Source organism: Dunckerocampus dactyliophorus, chromosome 8, assembly GCF_027744805.1.
Source record: "Dunckerocampus dactyliophorus isolate RoL2022-P2 chromosome 8, RoL_Ddac_1.1, whole genome shotgun sequence".
Lineage (NCBI taxonomy): Eukaryota > Metazoa > Chordata > Actinopteri > Syngnathiformes > Syngnathidae > Dunckerocampus > Dunckerocampus dactyliophorus.
Window position 1 is genome coordinate 28,995,001 of NC_072826.1, and position 14,450 is coordinate 29,009,450.

General features: G+C 40.2%; 1 protein-coding gene across 5 annotated transcripts in view; it reads left to right on the forward strand.

The window, feature by feature from the left end:
* The window catches only part of rad18 (RAD18 E3 ubiquitin protein ligase), a 54,437-nt gene that overhangs the window by 36,578 nt on the left and 3,409 nt on the right, over positions 1–14,450 (forward strand). For 2 of the 5 annotated variants that reach the window (XM_054784337.1, XM_054784340.1), the window contains 3 exons: positions 129–260; positions 4,698–4,824; positions 7,488–7,529. In XM_054784337.1, coding sequence (XP_054640312.1) covers positions 129–260; positions 4,698–4,824; positions 7,488–7,529 — 301 coding nt within the window. The other 3 variants (XR_008572218.1, XM_054784338.1, XM_054784339.1) reach the window with 3 other exon arrangements.

Below are 14,450 nucleotides of genomic sequence, written 5' to 3' on the forward strand. Positions count from 1 at the left end.
ATCTTGAAGCTACATTGGTAGCAATTTGAGGTTCAGTATCCCTCTCCAGGACTACTTTGACATGATTGAACCCACAACCCGAACCAAGCTAGCCCCCATGGCCTTCTCACGCCTCACTATCTTCACAGGACAGCAGCACAGCAGCGACTTCTCCCGCTTGGTTGCCCAGGTTCGCGGTCGCCTGGATACCACAAGGCAAACTCGGATAAAAGAGAAAGTCACTGCAGGTGGAGAGGACGTCGAGCAAACACCTTCGGCGGGTACGACAGCACTCAAGATGTTCTTTTACCTCAGGAAGTTTGTTTAAAGAGTCCCTGACATGATTCATCAACCTCACATATGTTATATATTGTTTGTAATTTATGTTCTACATTGTTCCATTTTTGAACACGAACGGTAAATTCTCAAAAATTACATTCATAGTTGATGGCGCCAGCCATGCCGAACTAGCTCTCAGCTAAAGCAGAGTAAACAAACGCTCCTCAATGTAGATGGTCGACTTGGTTCAGTATATTTTTTCATGAAAATAGTAGTTATGTCAAAATGTTGTATTGCTGCTGAATGTTCATAGTATCTGAACGATACTGTAAGTTTGTTTTCTTTTTCCAAAAGAGGAAGGTTTAAGGCAACAATGTACGAAACAAGTGCAGAGAAGAAGAGACAGATGGACGCCCACCTCGAGTTCTGTTCTTTGCTGTGATATTTCACTGATGACTGCTTAGAAGGAACGCCTTTACTAGAAGCATTTGACTTGAAAGCACCGTATAAACGCATTTTGAAAAGTGATGCCATTCCGCCGGAACACAGGAAGAAAACAAGACAAAAAGAACGACCACTATATCAAAGTTGGTCCAAGAGAGTAAGTCATGTCTTGTTTACATGATTTCTTCTAAGCACTATTCCATGATAGCGACAAGGCTGCAAAACATTATACGTAATATATAAACATCTTTTGGCAACCATGTGTTTACTGTGGGGGGCAGGGGCGGCGACAGCGGCCACATATACAATCAAACAGGCTATAAAGACCCCTTTACGCCATTAAGAAGCCAATTTAAAACAATAATTGAAGGATTAGCAACTCCAGAGTAATTTACACTTACTTCCGTGTTTTGAAGGCAACTAATTTTCATGTCATGTTTTAAGGCTTCAGTCCATGTTCTGCAAGTTATCTATTTTATTTCAAAATGTTTCTTCGTCCTCACACTATTGGTACATCGTACACTGTCATACAGTATTCGTTTACCTGAGTGATAGTAACCTGATGGCGTCAATTCCGGATGAGGCTCAACTGTGAGAGCTAGCTTGTCATGGCTGCTGCCATGAAAGATAAATGTTATTCTTGGAAATTTACCTTTCCTTTTCAAAAATGGAGCAATGCAGAACATAATTACCAACAATATATAACATATTAAAGCAAAGTTGATGGATCATGTCAGGGACCATTTAAACCTCTGTGGCAAAAAGTCTTTAAATTCCACAAGTAGCGTATTGCGGTCCGTGTGCAGTGTCTGCAGATTTGCAAAAGTTTCCCCCTCGGTGACACATTTGCCATGTAATTTAGCTTGACAGAGTCATTGTGACTGAGCTCTCAGCCTGGGGTGAGAAATGCTTGTTGGTATTTATGCAGCACGTTGTTTAATCTGCTATGTATTGAATCTATCTATGACTATATCTATATGAAAATACATATAACATTGCATAGGGCCGTAACAGTAGGCCATTATCACATTTCGGTACTTCTGTTTTAAGGTCGCAATTTTATTCAGTTTGGGTACACTACAATACGGCACTGTATTTGTCTACACCTCAGCTCATTTGCCTCCACATTGTCGCGCAATTTGCCGTGGCAGTATGTGTTGTTTATTTATGGAACGCCTGAAAAGCATGAAGACTAGTTTGCCCACTGTTTGCGTTCTGTTTACGCAGAAATTGCACTCAACACTCAACTCAGCTGTTGCAGCTGTCAAGTGCAGGAGTCTCCAGTCTTGTGGCAGCTGTTTTTTTTATTGGCCCTTAGCACGTTTTAAAAGTACAATTAAATAAGGAAAGAAAAAAGACGGTAAAAAAGCGGTATTTTTACAAGGATAAAGACCAAATATTAACAGAGCAAAGTCATAATGTTAACAGAAAAAATTGCATAAAGCTGAAAAATTAAAGGAAAAGTCATAACATAAGAAACAAACAAAGCAGAGAATACAGTTGCCATTTTTGGTAAAATTTGGTTGATAAAGTTCAAATATTATAATATTAAAGTCTGAATATTACGAGTATAAAGTCCTAATATTTATGAGAAAAATGTACAAGAGGAAATAGGAAGAGGAAAGAGGAAATATTTGTAAAAATAAAAAGCAGCAAAAAGGTGTAAAGAAAGGAGAAAAACTTTCTACTAATGCAGTCATCCCTCACTCCCACATGACTTATTTACGTACACCTAGTCAAGTAGTGTTTACGTCTAGTGCATGACAATAGTACGCACGATGCGCATTGTCACTGCTACTTTCCGCATCCACGTTGTGGCATTATTTGGTCCCGCAGTGTCCCACGTGACGCCACGCAACAGCAGGCATCACCCCACAGCTTCATTAATTCCTGTATTTGCAAGGGACCTACAAGATGTTGAACTCCAGAGAAGAAGCTCATGCAATAAAGAAAGGTAAATCTGTATTTTATTGGCGCTGCAGTTAGAATGTGCAAAGAGCAGGAAGGAGGCAATAAACAACAAAAAAAAGACACAGGCAATGTGGGAGAGGGAATTTCTGACTAGAAGACACCGCTTTGGGCATTATGATTAGTTATTAACAGAAAACCACAAGGAAGATCCAAAACGCTACAGAAATTACTTGAGAATTCCCCCCAAATTGGTCCAAGACGTGATGGAAAGGTTAACTCATTCATGTATGAGACACGCAGAGGAACACTTTGATACTCACCGTCCGCATTGTTGGCACATAGGTTGCGGTGCGTTCACGATGCGTCACACAAATATGTGTGCCCCGCATCGTGTAGACATACTTCACACCTGTTTACCACCAATTTACTCATTGGCAGGCAAAATTTCCACTGCGGGGACAGTGTAAAGTGTAAACAAGGCATGACGATATCAAGAGGCAGATAAATTTGTTGGCCCTCAATTACACTGTGTTCCAAATTATTATGCAAATAGGATTTTGGTATCCTGTTTGGATTACTGATATGAATCTTCGACAACCGTCACAATTAGTTTGCTAGGTGAGCCCAATTCAAAGACAACTGCTTAAAAATGATGTTCCACGTTATTAAGCATGCCACAGATTTCAAGCAATATGGGAAAGAGAAAGGATCTCTCTGCTGACAAAAAAAGCGTCAAATACTGCAATGCCTTGGACAAGGCATGAAAACATTCAATAATTCACAAAAACTTTCATACGGTGAAGAAATTAGTGTCAGAGTCAGATGACAGTTTGTGCTGATAAAGGCTTAAGGAGAGGTTTCCGCCAGACAAATTTATTGAATCAAGAGAGCACCTGCTAAAAAGCCAATACAAAGCAGCAAACAGGTATTTGAAGCTGCTGGTGCCTCTGAAGTCCCATGAACCTCAAGGTGTAGGATCCTCCAGAGGCTTGCAGATGCATAAACCTACTATTTGTCCACCCCTAACAAATACTCGCAAGCAGAAACGGTTTCAGTGGGCCAACAAATACAAAAAGATTCATTTTCAAACAATCCTTTTTGGTGATGGGCGCCGTATAACATTGGATGGTCCGGATGGATGAAATGGAGTATAGCCAGCATATCTCAACAAGGCTGTGATGTCAGCAAGGAGGTGGCTGAGTAATTTTTGGATCTGAATTGTCGGGAGAGAGCTGGTAGGCCCTTTACGGTCATTGAAGGTGTGAAAATGACCTCAGCAAAGTATGTAGCGTTTCTGACTGACCACTTTCTTCCATGGTACAATATGAAAAGCCGTACCTTTTATGGCAAAATGACCTTCATGCATGACAATGCACCATCTCGTGATGCAAAGAATACCTACCTCTCTGTCATTGGCTGTTACTGGCATAATGCGCTATATTGACATCTAGCGAAGAAATTCAAGCAGAAACGCTCCAGAAACGCCCAAGTTCAATGTAAGAATTGTGAAGGTTATATCAAAGAAGGGATCTTATGTTAACATGTAACTTGACCTGTTCAAATGTTAGTGATTGAAATAGCTTTTGCTTTCAGTAAATATGACCTTATGCGGCAAATTCAACAAATGACCGTTTGGTTCTTAACAACCAGTGAAATGCTTAGAAACTCTGTTGTGCATAGTAATGTGGAACAGTGCATTTTAAGTTTTTATTTTTGAAAAAAATACTGTTCATCATTGGGAGGTTTGTTCACTAACATTCAAATTGTACTCTAAAGGTTAATGACTTGAAAATTATGATGACTGTATTTTAAATGGACTATTTAGCAAAATCTGAGAAAAATATCATTTGCACAATAATTTGGAACACAGTGTGTTGTGATAAAGTGGGTGAAGTCTTGATCAGGGACACAACAGCAGTGACTGGGATGGCGAAAGCGCGAGATTGGCTCGCTGTATCTCCTGAGCCACGCCGCCAATGATTGCCAATACATGTACCGTTACACCCCCAACATGACATCTTATGTGAGCCAGTATTTAAACATATTTTTTTATAGCGTTGAACAGTTGTTATATCGTCATTCAGATCAAGTTGAAGACTCGAGGAACTGCACTGATATCAGCGTTGAAGAAATGATGGAGGAGAAGGAGCCATCGGCGAGACGCTATGTTTTGTCAAACAGCCCCACTTACAGTGATGTATCGGTCAGCAGGTAAGTTACTCCAGTGGAGGTGACCCTCCATAACTCTGTGGTGAGACGTCTTGAAGCCTGAATGGCTCTCTGGTCCCTCAGGGTCTTCTTGTAAGCGTCTGATATGCTTGAGGACATTGCTGGCTGTCTTTATTATGAGAGATGTGTGGCATTGCTGGCGGAATGCTTGCACATTTTTTGCACTGACGTGCTAAACGACAACTTGACTGCAAAATAGTTTGCCCGTGTGCCCTACCTTGTGCGTGTGTGCACTGTTTATGAACTAGAAGCACATTTTTGGGTCAAATACCCTCTTAAAGTCACCGAAAACTCACCAGACATCAGCATGTCACGCAAGTCACTGGTGACTATTGCAAGGGTGTCCAAAGTGCAGCTCACAGTTGTTTTGTTTTTTTAGTTGGCCCTTGGCACTTACAAGTCATAGTCATTAGTCATAATGTTAAGAGAAAAAAATTGCATAAAGCTAAAAAAAAATTCACGGAAAAAAGTCATATGACAAATAAAGAAAAATTTGGTTGGTAAAAAGTTATAATATATTTTTATAATATTACAATAAAGTTTTATATTGACAATAAAGTCATAATATTATGAGAAAAAATGTACAAGAAAAAAGTTGAAATATTTGTAAAAATAAAAAAACAGCACAGAAATGTAATATAAAGACAAAAACTTTATACGAATACAGTCGTCCTTCACTCCATCGTGGTTTAAACATCGCTCCTCGCTCTATCACGGTTTTCAAAAATGAATTAATAAATTATCACTGTTTTGTGGTTGACTATGGCCTATTATTAGTAAAAAAAAAATATTGAAAGACAAGTTATACTGTATGTAGTATTGTGGTCACCAAGCGGAAGTAATGTTACGTTGATGAGATGTGACGTTATACAGTATCACTTTACCGTCATACTGCATGGAGTCAGCCATGGCATGTTCGAAGTGGTTTTTGTTCATTGTTATTTTTCCTCACTCCGTTTGAAACACATTCTTAAAGGAAAAGTGCACAAAAAAAAAGAAAGTTGCCCCATCATCCACAATCCGATGTGAGAGAACACATCTTTCTCTTTTTTTTGTGCATTCTAAATACAGTCATAGAAAAAATGATTAGACCGCCCTTATTTCGTCAGTTTCTTGTTCATTTGAATGCCTGATACAGTTAAAGGTACCTTTGTGTGGACAAATATAACAATGACAACAAAAATAGCTCATAAGAGAGAAGTTTTTTGGCAGTACTATGCTATAGCTATTCATGTAAGAACTTACAGTAAGTGATTTTGGTTGTTATCAAGAAAACCATGGAAGTTGCTATATATCAGCTGTTAAATTCAACTCTTATGAGCTATATTTGCTATCATCATTATATTTCTCCATACAAATGTACCTTTAATTGTACCAGGCATTAAAATGGATCAATAAAGTGAAGAAACAAGGCAGGTCTAATATTTTTTCCCAGGGCTGTATATAAAAACAGCTAAAAAGCAGCACCTAAGAATGCATGTAATGGTGCGCACCTATTCCGCTTGTAAAGCCTTCTGAAAAAAAACTAAAAAAAAAAAAAAAAAAAGCGCCAACAACACTCCATTTACATAATGTGACCTGCATATTAACCAAGCTACAGCGGCATTATTATTATTAATATCATGAACATTGTTACGCCCAAGTACTACGTTACTGGCATAGCGACACCACACCGGCTAGCGACTAGCTTCACCACACACTCGCTCACAATGCCTCAGTCCACTAGCGACAGGTAACGCTACATATTGGAACTGCCGCCACTGCTGCTGTGTTTTTGTTTTTGACGCTAGGTATAGTGTTCCTTTCTTTGTTGCTATGTGAAATCAGTGCAACCAGGAAGGAAGTTCCGCTAATATTTAAAATGACCAATATACAGCAAAATACTGTAAGTATTACATGTTATCATGAATGTACCTGCTACTAGATGCTCATAGCATGGATAGAAAACCATAAAACTTTGTTGGAGGATTTTTGGAGGTGTTTCAATAGCGGGCTTTATAAGCGGAATAGGTGTGTCCAATTACGTGCATTAATTAGCTACCTCTTTGTAGCTGATTTTATATCATTAGAGCGCACAGAAAAGATAAAGACATGTGTTTATGTCTCACATAAGGACTGTGCATGATGGGCAAAATTCCAAAAAACGTGCACTTTTCAGTTAGAAACAAATAAATTGGAGGCTAACTAGTTAGCTCGGTAACATGCTCTATGCTGTGAGTGGCTGCCGTCTCTTATGTCCCTGCAGTAATTCGGTAGCTTGCGCATTAGTGTTGAGCAATGTGATGTAAGCAAACTTTGCAGCTATTCACTTGTCGTGTCTGGAACCAATTAACCACAATAAAAGAGGGATGACTGTAATACGCTTTGTTACCGTTAACAGAAAGCTGAGATGGGTTGGCTCTTTTGCCGCACATGCATTTGACCTTAGAAGCATGCACTGTAAGGGACACATTCTGTTCATGTTGCTTTAGCGGGAAAGAGCTTCTCGCTGTTTGTATTTCGTCTAGTGTTCACTTACATAACTTGGAGAGAAAAGTCTGGCCACAATTAAGATTCAGTTCAATGAAATCCCATTCTCCAAAGTTTGTTTATTAAAGGTCTGTGAATCTGCATACTCAAATTAATTGGTCTCTCTCTCCTTGCAGTTCCATTTCAGACATCTTTGCACCAGACCCTTCCAGAAATAAGTGAGTCATTTCCACTGTTTTATAATCTCATTCTCATTACTTCATTCATCTGCTTTCAAGTGGATGTAATTGCAGACCCACATTTGGAACCGGACATGTACACATGGTATAATCATGCCTCTGATAGGTCTGCATCATTGCTTGTGCAAATTAAACACGGTTTAATTTGTCAGACAAACAATGCATGAAATACTAGCGAGGGTGCACCTCATGCTGGAAATTTGCAGTCAGTCTGGGTGTGTGTTTTTCTTTTTCTTAAGAAAAGAGGACAGTGGGCCGGGCAAGGTAGCGGGTGGACAGTTCATTGGTTCCAAGGAGGTCTTGAAGGACCAGGTCTTCCAGGACCTTTTTCAATTGTGGTCAGAAACTGTGCATTTTGACATTCAACCATACTTATTCACATGCAGGTGTGGTGCTGGATTGCATCCACACATACTGTACAGTACAGTCGTCCCTCGCTATTTTGTTTCGTATACCATGGTCTATTATTCGTCAAAACATATTGAAATGCGAGTGATATGTAGTATCTTGGCCGCTAGGCAGCAGTAATGTTACATGGATGAGACATTTATCCTTATTACGTTACCCCACCTTGCACATGATGTAGCCAGCCATGGATGCAGAGTGGGGAAACAACTTCTCCTCCCATCCCATGTGGAAGTGGTAAGTTTGTGGCTTCTTACTTTGTCCTTCTTCCCCAATCCGTTTGCAACCGTTTCTTAAGTGTAGAAGAAATATATTTGAGGCTAAGTGGTTAGCTTGCTAGCTAGCAGCCGTCTCAAGTCCCTGTAACCTAACTGTTTTGCAATCCGGTGTAAACAATGAATAATAGTTGTAGAGTGTAGAGGTGACTACACTACATGTCTACAGGGCACTAATAATGTTAAAAACCGTATTTAGAAAGTCATGAACAGGTTTTCTATGCTCTTCTATATCGTGGAAATTCACTTATCGCGGTCGGGTCTGGAACCAGTTAACTGCCATCAATGAGGGAAGACTGTAGTTGCAGCTGCATAGTCATTGGCCACGTCAAAAGGCTGTGCAATGTAATGACATGCAGTGCATAAAGTGTGAAAAAGAATGTGGTGGTAGAGAACTGTTTAGCTGCTATACTGGGAAATCAAGTCATACAAAGTTATGTTCCGAATGCGGACCCATACCGCAAGTAAATAAATGCAGCAAATCAACGTGTAGTTCTAGGCCTGTCACGATAATCAATAAATCAATTAACCGCACGATAAAAATGAAATTGATCATTTTGCCAGCCTCGATTTATTGACATGCACATGCATGTTTGTTTTCCCTTCTCTCTCTCTCTAACTCTCTCTCTACCAAACAGGCTGGATGACATGAGAGTTCACTCTGTGCATCTGTCTCAACACCTGGGCGCTTTGGTTCTATAGCAGAATGAAAGGAGTGAGTGAACCCTCCTGTCAGTCATTCAGCCTCTTTGTCCCAGTGGGTGGAGGTGGGGCTGCTGGCAAGTGCACACACAGAGTGGTGCAAGCGAGGAGTAAAGCGGCGTTTACACTTGCACGCATTTTGCGTCAGCATTGTCCCGCACTCTATGGTGGCAATGCGTGTCATTTATTTATTTATGGCACACCTGGAAAGCATGCACTGTTCGCATTCTGTTTACGCATAACTTACGCACTTGGCGCGCAATTTGTGACCGAAAATGGTACGCTTTGGTGTGAACTGACCATGCTCCCGCACGACTTATTTCCACCTTGTGAAGTAGTGTTTATGTTTGCTGCACAGAAATAGTACACGCGACGCTCCACCACTTCCTGCATCCTTGAAGCAGTCCTGGAATTATTTGGTCCCGCGGTGTCCCACGTGACGCCACGCAACAGCAGGCATCCCCCCCTGTAGCCTTAGTCCATTTTATTTTCATTGGGTCTTTTTTGCTTGTTTAATTTATTTGTTTATTTTATTTAAAAGCTCTTGACATTCCAATTACAATTTGCTAATACTAATAATAGAAATGAAAGTTTATTGTGTTTGATACGGTGTACTTGCATTATTATGCCATATACAGCGGTGTGAGTGTTTGTTACCCCCCTGTTGTATTTTTTTGTGTGTTTGTCACACTTATGTTTCAGATCATCAAACAAATTTCGTCAATGACATCACAACTGAACACAAAATGTAGTTATTAAATGAAACTTCATATTAAGGGAGAAAAAAAATCCAAACCTACATAGCCCTGTGTGAAAAAGTGGTTGCCCCCACGTTAAAACATAACTGTGGTTTACCACACCCATTTTTAAAAACCAACCCATGTAAATATGCAGAGATGTTTTTTATTGTTGAAGGAAAAAAAAAACAGACTGCATCTCAGCTTTGTGTTATCGGTAACAAAGTGTATTAGTGTATTTTTTCCCTTTTTCTTTCACCTCATATTTGGTCTCATACTGATACTATGTGGGAATGCATAAAGGTAAGATCTGATGACCTTATTGAGTGCTAATTTGCATATTTGTTTGATGCACAACCTCTCTGAAAAACAAAGTCCAGGCTGGTCCTGGTGGATGTTGGCTCTGTATTCATTGAGTGCCTTTAATTTGATGTTGTTCCTGTCTTGTTGTTCCTGCTATTTACATCCATTCTCGTCTTCAGTCATGCTAAGCTATGGAGCATGCGCAACAAGCGTTTCACCAGCAGCCCAGGCTCTCACGTTGTTTAACAGACAGACTGTCAACCGGTTGCTTGTCTTGCGATACCTGGTGCGTGTCTCTTCAATCCATTCGTCTAAGGATTTATGGCCGATTCTTGTCCATCCAGGAGGCTGCTACTGATGCAGCCGCGTCTTTCGCTTGTCAAACCGGATATCCGGCTGCATCGGTTTATCATTCACAACCATAAAAAACGGGACTGATTTTCCATACAAATAATCCTTTAGAGTCTCAACTTTTATGTCAACCAAAACAGTCCACCATGTATGACGGTGTTGGCTAAAGCGGGCACTTTTTAGTTGTAAGAAAAACACGGTAGACTGGGACCGGGTTGTTGACTTAAACGTGTTGCATGTATTTAGGTTGCATGTATGCACGTATTTGGCATGTGAGTCAGTGCCACAGCCTTCCAGCCACGGAGTTGTTTGGTGATTCATGGTCACTTCCCCTCGAAGGCAGACGGCCGCAGCCTCCCAGTAGCTGTTGCCAGGGTTGTGCTGTAAGTTTGTGAAGGAGCCACAAGTTCTCCACTAATCACACGTCACTAAGGGTGTCACGAGACGAGACGAAACATTAGATTGGGTCTGCGAGACGAGATTTTAACATTACTTTTAAGAAAAGTAGAATGAAAAAATATCTGAATCTGAATCTGACAATATATAGCAGTGTACTAATTTAATTTCTACTACGTTACACTCTACTGCATGCACACTTCTGTGTTTATGCCAGCGGCTCCCCCTCCACCCACCGAGACAAAGACAGTATGACTGAGAAGAGGGCTCACGCCGTTCATGCCGTTGTTCTATGGAACAAACACGCCAAGGTACTGAAACCAGTGCACAGAGTGAATCCTTTTCCTGGAGGCGGGAGATGAGAAAAACAGACGCAAATGTCAATACATTGAGACTGGCAAAATTATCTAGTTGATTTTAATTTACGGTATTGTGTGATTAATTCAAGTATTTATTATCATCCCAGGCCCCTTGCCCACGAGACAAGCTTTTTTTCTGAATAAGAAATCTTGTCACGATCTTTTAACTCTTTTCTTGTTTGTGATTTGAAGTCTCTACACACATCAAGGTCTTACATTTCAGGTCCAGTGGGCTTTTGCAATCGCCATTAAAATAATAAGTTAGTGGAGACTCGAATGTTTTGGGCGTTGCAGTGCCGCACCACTTCAACAGACGGAAGCGTGAAAAGGAGGAGGCGTAATCTCACATTGCAGACTGGCACGGTTGGCAGGTTAAGTGTTGTTTGTTCGTTTTTTTATGATATTTCTCATTTACGCGGGCACACTGCCTGATCACCATCCTGCTTGGTTGTTCCTCCAACTTCTACTTCCCACATGTTGACTTCTGACCCAAATTCCAGTGCTGGAATGTTGTTTTTTCTGCCAATACAGTCAGCACAAACAGACACGGACACCTTGTCACTTGGCTGCAGGCTGATATCAATCTCTACTCCTCTCATGTGCGGAGGGCCCCCCTTGTTTGTGAAGATTTAAGGGGTTCCACATGTGGTCGGTTCCCCACATGTGTCATCTCACGGACCTGGTCCCTGGAGAACTTTTGACTGTCTCTGTGGCGATGTCAAGCAAACCCCCTCACGCTGCTGGAAGCTTCCACTATAATATGCTGAAAAAACAGTGTCACCGCTTATCCTCAAGTAGTGGCCTCAACTGTAATAGACACCGTGTCTCTATTAATTGCTGGGTGGGTCGCCTCCTTTTCCCCCCTGAGGAAAAAGTAATATTACCTTTATGCTAGAAGCTATGTTTCCACCAAGTGGTGCAGTTTCCACTGCGGGTGTGTAGGCAGTGTGCTGCTTGCTGCATGGGCTATGAAAACAGCATGAGGAGATAGCGTAGAATTCACCATTGAATTCAACAAACCCTGTGTGTTGACACTATTTGTAAACAAGGAACACAAACGCTTCCCTGGCCATTACTGCAAAAAGCCAGAGGTCTTCTTTAGATCATCCAAACCATGAAAACTTGCATCAGCATGATCTTCTAATAACTGCACCAGAGAATATATAGTGATGTGAAAAAGTGTTAAATGTTTCAGATCATCAAACAAATTTCAATATTAGTCAATGACAACACAACTGAAAACAAAATACTTTTTTTTTTTTTTTAATGAAACTTTTTATTATTATGTGAGAATCCAAAGCTACATGGCCCTGTGTGGAAAAGTGATTGCCCCCTGAACCTAATAAGTGGTGGGCCCCCCCTTAGCAGCAACAACTGCAATCAAGCGTTTGTGATAACTTGCAATGAGTCTCTTACAGCGCTGTGGAGGAATTTTGGCCCACTCATCTTTGCAGAATTGTTGTCATTCAGCCACACTGGAGGGCCTTTTAGGATTCAGGTCAGGAGTTTGACTAGGCCACTCCAAAGTCTTCATTTTGTTTTTCTCCAGCCATTCAGAGGTGGACTTGCTGGTGTGTTTTGGATCATTGTCCTGCTGCAGAACCCGGATTGGTTTCAGCTTGAGGTCACCAACAGATGGCCGACATTCTCCTTCAGGATTTTTTGGTAGACAGCAGAATTCATGGCTCCATTTATCACAGCAAGTCTTCCAGGTCCTGAAGCAGCAAAACAGTCCAAGACCATCATACTACCACCGCCATATTTTACTGTTGGTATGACAAAGTCAGCTGGGATAGGCTCCAGCATGCCCCCGCGACCCTAATGAGGGGAAGCGGCATAGAAAATGGATGGATGATCTTTTTCTGAGAGTATTTTCCCAAAGCTCTTTGGGATCATCAAGATGTTTTCTGAGGCAGATGCATCTGAGACAGATGCACAGATGCACATGCCTCTTGTCATCCAACTGTTGGGTAGAGAGAGAGAGAGAGGAGGAAAACAAACACGCATGCACATGTCAGTGTATCGAAGCCGGCAACATTATCGAGTTTTTTTTTTTATTATTTATCGTGCAGTTACGGTAATTGATTTATTGATTATCTTGACAAGCCTAGGTATTGGTATCGGATTGGTATCTGTCATGAAAAAGGTGTATTGGGTCGTCCCTAGTACCACGAGCGTGTCGTGATATTTCAGCAATGGGGCATGTTGTGTATTTCCAGCACAGCGTGGTAATAATACCACTCATATTTGGCCACAAATGAACATATTTTCATTTCCATGTACCATGTCTGCTGATATACAATCAGCATCTCAAATTGCTGCATAAATTACCCCAAGCCAGAGATAATTCAGTTGAAATTGACCTCATTTTTTCAATAAATCAACATTTCACCACTGCAGTGAAATAATATGGAGGTGTGCTGGGAATAAATCATTTACTTTCAGTCACCCGGAGGCCAAATTGGTTATTTTCTCTCCCTTGTCACTAAAAGAACAGCAACTACTGCAAGAACTGTGTGCGAGTGAGAAACTCTATAATTGTCTTTTAATTAGATGGCATGAACTCTGTTATCTGCATTTTTTTTTTTTCATCAAACCGTGCAAGGAATTAGATTTATTGTACAGTATTGAATTTGTTAGCGACACATTAGGATGCCTAAATTGCTCAAAATGAACTCCTCTAAACTGCTGGACTAGACTGACTCCAGCCAGTTATCTTATTTAATTTCATATATCTTTTTCACGAGAATAATCTCGTAATTTGAGAAAAAATAATGTACTTTTAGTAGCATAGAGTTGAAATATTAAAGAAAAAAAAATAATTTGAAAAAAGTTATGTTATGAGAAACAAAATAAAGTTGTCATTTGTTTTAATTGGTTTGGGGAAAAAGTTATGATTATGCGAATAAAGTCATTATATTAAAAGAGATTCACAATGGTTATTTAAGAAGAATGTTGAAATACTTCGAAAATAAAAAATAGCAAAAATTGGGGGAAAGAGCAAAGGAGTAATTTTATGAGAATAAAGTCAAAATGTTAAGACACAGAAGTTGTATTCTAGCGGGGAAAAAGTTGCAATTTTACAAGAAAGTCTTAATATGAGGAAAAATGTCATTTTAGTAGCATAGAGGTGAAATATTAAAGGAAAAATGTTAAAGTTGTAATATGAGAAACACAAAAAATAGTTTAAAAAAAGATACCATTAAGCTTTTTCACCTATATCATAAAGCTGAGATGCATTTTTTTCTTGAAATATGTAACTACTTAGCATATGTACATGGGTTGCCTTACTAAATATCAAAGTGGCAAAGTTGCATCCTTTGGTTTTTCACTATGTGGCCATCGCTGGAACAACGTTTGGACACCCCTGTC